Source organism: Mizuhopecten yessoensis, unplaced genomic scaffold (genome assembly GCF_002113885.1).
Source record: "Mizuhopecten yessoensis strain PY_sf001 unplaced genomic scaffold, ASM211388v2 scaffold9685, whole genome shotgun sequence".
Classification (NCBI taxonomy): Eukaryota; Metazoa; Mollusca; class Bivalvia; order Pectinida; family Pectinidae; genus Mizuhopecten; species Mizuhopecten yessoensis.
Window position 1 is genome coordinate 772,219 of NW_018408171.1, and position 9,116 is coordinate 781,334.

General features: G+C 36.1%; 1 protein-coding gene across 3 annotated transcripts in view; it reads right to left on the bottom strand.

Moving 5' to 3' along the window:
• LOC110458667 (probable phosphorylase b kinase regulatory subunit alpha) overlaps window positions 1-9,116 on the bottom strand; it is a 70,551-nt gene that overhangs the window by 25,090 nt on the left and 36,345 nt on the right. For all 3 annotated transcript variants that reach the window (XM_021510493.1, XM_021510495.1, XM_021510494.1), the window contains exons 22-26: window positions 7,422-7,466; window positions 4,167-4,214; window positions 1,823-2,042; window positions 762-837; window positions 534-611 (exon numbers count right to left, since the gene is read on the bottom strand). In XM_021510493.1, coding sequence (XP_021366168.1) covers window positions 534-611; window positions 762-837; window positions 1,823-2,042; window positions 4,167-4,214; window positions 7,422-7,466 — 467 coding nt within the window. The remainder of the gene's footprint in view (window positions 1-533; window positions 612-761; window positions 838-1,822; window positions 2,043-4,166; window positions 4,215-7,421; window positions 7,467-9,116) is intronic.

The window sequence follows — 9,116 nt, forward strand, 5'->3', positions numbered from 1 at the left end:
CATACAAGATCTCCTTAGTATTTAGGAATCCCTATACCACAGCCAAAACTGTCACTATACATTACAACAACATACAAGATCTCCTTAGTATTTAGGAATCCCTATACCACAGCTTAAACTGTCACTATACATTACAACACCATACAAGATCTCCTTAGTATTTAGGAATCCCTATACCACAGCCTAAACTGTTACTATACATTGGACACTTTGATAAATCAGTTCTTTAAAGAAAACTGTACTTTGAAGAACTTTGATGAAAAAACACCCCAAAAAAACGTGATTGTTAAAATGCAACAGGCCGAATCAGGATTGAAATTCTTGACAGTCAGTAACTTTACTGTTGCTCTAACAAAGTGAAATTAAAGAAAGGTTAATAGCTATATGAAAAACTAAAGTGGATCTCTACTGATTTGCCTGCACTGGGACAGGGTTGCCTATAAGATAATTAGCATTTCAATATGATGAATATATGGATGATACAATTATATCTATAAGTCTATTTTGTAAACGTCCAAATAATTCCTCCATACCAGAGCGAGGTCTTCCACTCGTTTCTTTAACATCCCCGCAGTGTGTCTAACCAGCCACCATTGTTTCCAGTGTCCTGCCTACAACACAAATAACATAACAAGTCACATGGCAATTTAAGTCACATGATAAGGTACAGGATAAATCAATCGACTAAACGTGGTAGAAATTTGAAATGTATTTCCGCTCAGCAAATACAAGGCTCAGCAAATACAAGAGGAACAACCTACCTTTTCATACAGCTCCACCAGAAGTTCCCGAACAGAGCAGGTTTTACCTCCCACCTCCGTGTCCCAGTCGAGACCTCTGTAGAATACATGTCATAGCAAGGTGTATTAGCATATATATACATTTATCACATAATCGGCCTGTTATCCAGTGAATTCGCCCGTGTAATAATTTTACATATGTCACAAGTGTAATATACCCTGGAGCGTTTTTCATTGGCTGTGCCAGTCAGAAATTGATTGTGACGTCATAATATTGACAATGACGTGACATCATAATTGTGAATGACGCAACAAAATGTCTGTCTCCGTTTGATTAAGCCCTCTACATTTTGGCTTTAAAACCTGTCAAGATGTAAGTTTTCTGAGTTATGTGATAAAAAGTCTCCTAATTTTGTTTTCATTTCAAATGAGCTTTTATGAAACTCGTCTCGAAGTTTTAATTTTTGCTCGCCAAGGCTTGCAAAAATAAAAACTCCTAAGAATCGTTTCATATAATCTCATATGAAAGAAAAACTCATTTAAGATCCTATATATATCATATATAACTGTTTAGTGCCATTTACATATAGAAATCATTAACAGAACAGTTTGCAGATGAATTGACTTCATTGTATACTTTATATTTTTTGGAAAGGCTTGTTCATAAAGAAAAGAGACCAGTCACAATATAAACTTCATTTACAAATATGTGAGCATGACCTTTCTACTATCACTGTGTATATGAAATGTAAGTTTAATAACCTCTTCTCAGTAAACACTAAGTGCACACTCTCAGGGCGAGTGACATTGACCCTTTATAAGAAAGAATATCAACCTTGACTCTTTCTTTTCTATGTACATATAGGTATCAATGATGGATCAGTCACTTTGACCCTTAACTTACTTCACTGTGTACAGAAAGTGCACGTTGTTGGACCAGTGATCTTATCCTTAATTTAGCTTTCCTCTATGTGTACGGGAATTGTACAATGTCTTACCAGTGACCTTGATCTTAATTAACTTACCTCTCTGTGTACAGGAAGTGGACAATTTCAGACCAATGACCTTGACCTTTAACTTACTTTTCTGTGTACAGGAAGTGGACAATGTCGGCTTGTTCTTGTAGAACCTCTGTATTGTTTAGCTGTTCGATGAGCTCTGTGATGCTGATGTTGTCCTGGTAGGAATCACGGTGAAATATGGCCTTGTGGGACATCTTTGGAGATCCTACAGGACTGATTGGATCCTCCACAAAATGGCCGCTCTTCAGGTGAATTTTGAGATGTTGTTCATCGTGAGAATCTGTGATAAATATAAATGCCACCTTTAAAACAAATTGAAGAAAAAAGTAATGCCAGGAACTGTACCACAAGACAATCACTTTAGTCAAAAGACTAGTGTATATTTAGCTTTCCAAATTGAAAAGGGACATACAACTATATATAGTACTGTTCATAACAATGTATATTCATTCTCTACTCAAACTTTTAAGATATATACATGATTTTGTTATATACATTGCCAAACCAGCAGACTGGCTTCTGTTCAATGCTTAGTAGGATTATTACAAACTAATTTAATTTTCATCCTTGTCTGAAGACATGAATAATAACTGCATTTACCTGGTACTATCTGGAACAAAAAATAATAAACAAGCCAGTACAATTGACTGTCCATCAAACATGCAATTTTTATTTCTAACAGCAAAGCGTATACATGCTTCACTGAGTCCTTATTCAAAGAATGCCAATACTGCCATAAGTCTTCAACCAATAGGACAAAAACTTACTTATCTGGTTATACTGCCACTCTAACTGAATTAGTCTTCAGCCAATACAACAAAAACTTACTTATCTGGTTATACTGCCACTCTGACTTAATTAGTCTTCAGCCAATACGACAAAAACTTACTTATCTGGTTATACTGCCACTCTGACTGAATTAGTCTTCAGCCAATACGACAAAAACTTACTTATCTGGTTATACTGCCACTCTGACTGAATTAGTCTTCAGCCAATACGACAAAAACTTACTTATCTGGTTATACTGCCACTCTGACTGAATTAGTCTTCAGCCAATACGACAAAAACTTACTTATCTGGTTATACTGCCACTCTGACTTAATCAGTCTTCAGCCAATACGACAAAAACTTACTTATCTGGTTATACTGCCACTCTGACTGAATTAGTCTTCAGCCAATACGACAAAAACTTACTTATCTGGTTATACTGCCACTCTGACTGAATTAGTCTTCAGCCAATACGACAAAAACTTACTTATCTGGTTATACTGCCACTCTGACTGAATTAGTCTTCAGCCAATACGACAAAAACTTACTTATCTGGTTATACTGCCACTCTGACTGAATTAGTCTTCAGCCAATACGACAAAAACTTACTTATCTGGTTATACTGCCACTCTGACTGAATTAGTCTTCAGCCAATACGACAAAAACTTACTTATCTGGTTATACTGCCACTCTGACTGAATTAGTCTTCAGCCAATACGACAAAAACTTACTTATCTGGTTATACTGCCACTCTGACTGAATTAGTCTTCAGCCAATACGACAAAAACTTACTTATCTGGTTATACTGCCACTCTGACTGAATTAGTCTTCAGCCAATACGACAAAAACTTACTTATCTGGTTATACTGCCACTCTGACTGAATTAGTCTTCAGCCAATACGACAAAAACTTACTTATCTGGTTATACTGCCACTCTGACTGAATTAGTCTTCAGCCAATACGACAAAAACTTACTTATCTGGTTATACTGCCACTCTGACTGAATTAGTCTTCAGCCAATACGACAAAAACTTACTTATCTGGTTATACTGCCACTCTGACTGAATTAGTCTTCAGCCAATACGACAAAAACTTACTTATCTGGTTATACTGCCACTCTGACTGAATTAGTCTTCAGCCAATACGACAAAAACTTACTTATCTGGTTATACTGCCACTCTGACTGAATTAGTCTTCAGCCAATACGACAAAAACTTACTTATCTGGTTATACTGCCACTCTGACTGAATTAGTCTTCAGCCAATACGACAAAAACTTACTTATCTGGTTATACTGCCACTCTGACTGAATTAGTCTTCAGCCAATACGACAAAAACTTACTTATCTGGTTATACTGCCACTCTGACTGAATTAGTCTTCAGCCAATACGACAAAAACTTACTTATCTGGTTATACTGCCACTCTGACTGAATTAGTCTTCAGCCAATACGACAAAAACTTACTTATCTGGTTATACTGCCACTCTGACTGAACTAGTCTTCAGCCAATACAACACAAACTTACTTATCTGGTTATACTGCCCTCTGACCGAATTAGTCTTCAGCCAATACGACAAAAACTTACTTATCTGGTTATCAAGAAACACCAAAAAAACATGGAAACTAGAAACACCTACCCTCAGCGGCAGAACCAGGACTACTGGGATTGCTGCACGAGCTGCCATCTGGTGGTCAATAAGCAAAACGGTAAAGCCTTAGTAATAACTCATAACACACATTTAAATTGTCAAAATGCAAGAACAATATTAAAACATCTAGAGCAATCAATAAACTTTAATTATATTGCAAACTGTATACAATCAGTATTTACCAGTCTAATGTAACTAGTGAAAGCACACAAATTTTGTGTTATATTCTGCTTCAATCAATATTTATGTCTTATTCAATTTCGCAATTAACAACCTCAGATGTCACCGTACCTGTTGGTGACTTTTACCTCAGATGTCACAGTACCTGTTGGTGACCTATACCTCAGATGTCACAGTACCTGTTGGTGACTTTTACCTCAGATGTCACCGTACCTGTTGGTGACTTTTACCTCAGGTGTCACCGTACCTGTTCATGACTTTTACCTCAGATGTCACCATACCTGTTGGTGACTTTTACCTCAGGTGTCACCGTACCTGTTGGTGACTTTTACCTCAGGTGTCACCGTACCTGTTTGTGACTTTTACCTCAGATGTCACAGTACCTGTTTGTGACTTTTACCTCAGATGTCACCATACCTGTTGGTGACTTTTAACTCAGGTGCCACCGTACCTGTTGGTGACTTTTACCTCAGATGTCACAGTACCTGTTAGTGATTTTACCTTAGATGTCACAATACCTGTTGGTGACTTTTACCTCAGGTTTAAGTATGAGTGGTGATCAGCTTTCACCACAGATGTCCAATGTTGATCTGGTTTTTTTATCACCAGGTTCAAAGAGAAATTTTTGTAATTCGTAATTCTTTATTGATCATATACTGATACAGTTTATAGATACAATATATACACTAAACTTAATTACAACAAATATTTCCTGGGCCATTCCATTAATACAACATTTAATTGTCACTGGTAGTCAGCTTTTATTGCCCTGGTCAAATGTCACCTATGGTATTGGTAGTAAGCATGTATACCTAGGTTCAAGGGTCAAATGTCACCTATGGTATTGGTAGTCAGCATGCATACCTAGGTTCAAGGGTCAAATGCCACTGTTACTGATAGCCAGCTTTTAAACCTAGGTTCAAGGGTCAAATGTCACTGTTACTGATATCCAGCTTGTATACCTAGGTTCAAGGGTCAAATGTCACTGCTACTGATAGCCAGCTTTTATACCTAGGGTTAAAGGGTCAAATGCCACTGTTACTGATATCCAGCATGTATACCTAGGTTCAAGGGTCAAATGTCACTGTTACTGATAGCCAGCTTTTAACCCTAGGGTTAAAGGGTCAAATGCCACTGTTACTGATATCCAGCTTGTATACCTAGGTTCAAGGGTCAAATGTCACTGTTACTGATAGCCAGCTTTTATACCTAGGGTTAAAGGGTCAAATGCCACTGTTACTGATATCCAGCTTGTGTACCTATATTCAAGGGTCAAATGTCTCTGTTACTGATAATCAGCTTTTATACCTAGGTTCAACGGTCAAATGTTACTGTTACTGAAAATCTGATAAATGTCATTAGCAGCCAGCGTTTAACCCCAGGTTCAAGAGTCAAAAGTCACTGGTAGTCAGCTTTTACCCCAAGTTCAAGGGTCAAATCATCTTATTACACTTTGTTGGGTATTACATTTAGTAGTCTCACCATCAGTAAATCATTTTCACACAACATGTCAGCTTTAATTGAGGTCAAAGTTTAAACCAAACATGTCTTATTAACTACACTAAAAGGAAAGGTGTGGAATAGTAGTTCTATAACAAAGGAAAGGTGTGGAATATTAATAAAATGTTAAATAGAAATTTTACATTCTGTTACAAGTGAAAGGTATGATCTATTAAACAGAAGTAAAAAAAAAGGGTTCGAAGGAATGTTAACATGAAATATTATGTTATTAAATCGTAAATGAAGACAGCAGGTTTTATCATTTAAATATACTTCAATTAACCCGTTGTTAGTGGGGACTGTGAAAGCCTGAACACCACCCACTTTAGTTACAGTATATCATCATTAAGGAAGCAACTTCTTCCGTCATACATTGAGTATTAAAGCAAATACAAATGATTACATACGTTTGAAAAATGAGTCAAAACAGCAGTGTCATACACAATAACAATATTTTGTATCGCAATGAAAACATATAGAATTGTTGATACGAGGAAAACGACTGTTGACTATATTATACATTGGGATTGAAGATATCATTATGATTCCAGATTCAACAGCTCAAATGAAGTATTCTCAAAAAAACAAAATCACCTTTACTTATTATTAAAAAATAAATATTTTACCTATAATAAGCCATCTTAATCTACAGTTGATAATTGGCACCTACATACTGCAATATTACTTTAAAACAATATTTATTTTATTACAACTAGATGAAGAATGTTTTCTACATTAATTCTTTTTTAATTAAATATGCAAATGCATTAAAAAATCACGCATTTCATAATTGAGGTACAGCCAATATAGCATGCCGAGTGTAATTATAGAACCTACCTAGAAGCTACAGCCAGTGATTTTAAGTAGTGATGTCTTCCTCCCATTATGTAAAAGAGTCGTTGTATTATATACAATAACTTGTAATCTCCTTTTAGAACCCAGGGTAGTACATTTATAACCCAGGGTAGTACATTTAGAACCCAGGGTAGTACATTTAGAACCCAGGGTAGTACATTTAGAACACAGGGTAGTACATTTAGAACCCAGGGTAGTATATTTAGAACCCAGGGTAGTACATTTAGAACCCATGGTAGTATATTTAGAACCCAGGGTAGTACATTTAGAACCCAGGGTAGTACAGACTTTTGGAGTTATTACTTTTGTAAGCTCGACCAGACTTTCATGTTCATTTCAAAAATGTTATCAGACTAATAAATTGAAATAGACCAGTTAATATAATATATTATATAAATGTATATAGAAGATATTCCTTCCCGGAGGTTCTAAAATATGATTGTCATTTGAAGTTTGCTTTCAGATATGTTCCCCAAAGAAATGACTACAAAACACAATCATACATGCTGTTAATGAAGACCACACAGTTCTAGCAGAAAGGTAGCAAGACATGACCAAGACAAGAGGTTATAAGGACTATATGACGTCACACATTGTAAGGACCAAGATCAAACATTGTGATGACTATATATTAAAGATCAAGCATTGTGAGGACTTAGAACAAATGTTGCTATTTGACTAAGATCTCGAGCAGGTGGCTCCACCTACCTGACTGGCCACTTCTGTCGAGCCTCTTCAGGGATGCGTGGAGAGCTCCAGGACAAACACAAAAGTACTAACGTAACATTCGCTGCTAGGTAAACACCACTTACATGTTAGGAAACAACTCATTCTCACAAGTTTTATATTTGTACAACGAAAAATACACCTCTTTCCTTTTAAAGCTTTGAAAATAAATTCCTTCATGATGCAAGTGGTTTTCACTTCTCTTCAATGATTAGTCTTGGAAATACTCCCCCAAATTCATTTAGTAATGTGTGTACATATATGTACAGCAGACCTTACTTAATTATATATATACAGCTCAATAAAAAATCCTGGCCGCGTTTGTTCTTATGACAAAGCTACATTCAAGATCAATGTCATCAGTATACTCATCGAATATTACGAGACATCACTTCACATCAACATAAGTGAAGCAAATGGCTGGAAAATACAACACTTCACAGGACGAATGTATGTTTTAAAACAAGCATGACAGGAACTTCCATAAACTCAACACAATGAAAAATACATGTAAAAACTGAAACATCAAAAATACACATAAAAACTAAAAATAGACATGTATCTGACTTTATCTCATTTTTTTATTTCAATTTCGAAGTTAATTGGTTATATATTATACAAGTGTAAATTATGCTAAAAAAAAATCTCTTTTAAAACTGTTTCTGCCACATGAAGCAGAGCCATGTTTAGTGGTTTTTGAATATTTAATACTTAACAGAGACAGACTGTTAATAAAACATACTCAGTTGTAACTTCACATGCAAAAAGGCCCCCCCCCCCCCCCCCCCCATTTTGTATTTATATCCTGTAGACCTTTTATATATGTTAAAACTTGAATTTCATACTTTGACTTGGAAAAGGAAATTTATTTTGTTCAACCAGTTTCTTGCCTACTTCAACAAAATAAAGATTAAACTATGACGAATGTAAGCCCAATTATCTCATCAACTAGTTAATGGCAGTGAAATCATTACTGGTAAGTGATCTACCTTGAAATTCAAAGATATGATAACGGGAGCTAAACTAGCATTATGGTATTAGATTATATGGTGATAAATATAGAATACTAAAAATATATATTAGAGACAAAAATGAAAAAAAATGTAGATATTTGATGTAAAACAAGGCAAAGTATTGCAAGGCAATCCATAGTCCCCAACCAGTGCTGATTTCTATATTTAACGAACAGTACTTTTATGTCAGAAAGCATAGGTCACAGTGAGGTCATAGTGACCTACTTCTTGCACTCCGCCATCCCAAGATGTCCTTGTACACCAAATCTGATTACTCCAGGTGAAATAGTATAGAAGATATGCCCCAGACAAACATTTTCATAAGTTAAGGTTAAAGGTCAAGGCATAGGTCACAGTGACCTAATTCTTGCACTCCACTATACCAACATGTCCATGTGCACCAAATCTGGTTACTCCAGGTAAAGTTGTATAAAATATATGCCCATACAAACTTTTTCCAAAGTTAAGGTCAAAGGTCAAGGCATAGGTCACACCGAGGTCATAGTGACCATTTACTTGCACTCTGCACTCCGCCATACCAAGATGTCCTTGTACACCGAATCTTGGTACTCCAGATAAAATAGTATAGAAGATATGCCCCAGACAAACTTCTCAGAGGGACAAAGTGCAACCATATAGTGCCCCCCCCCCCCCCCCCCCCCCC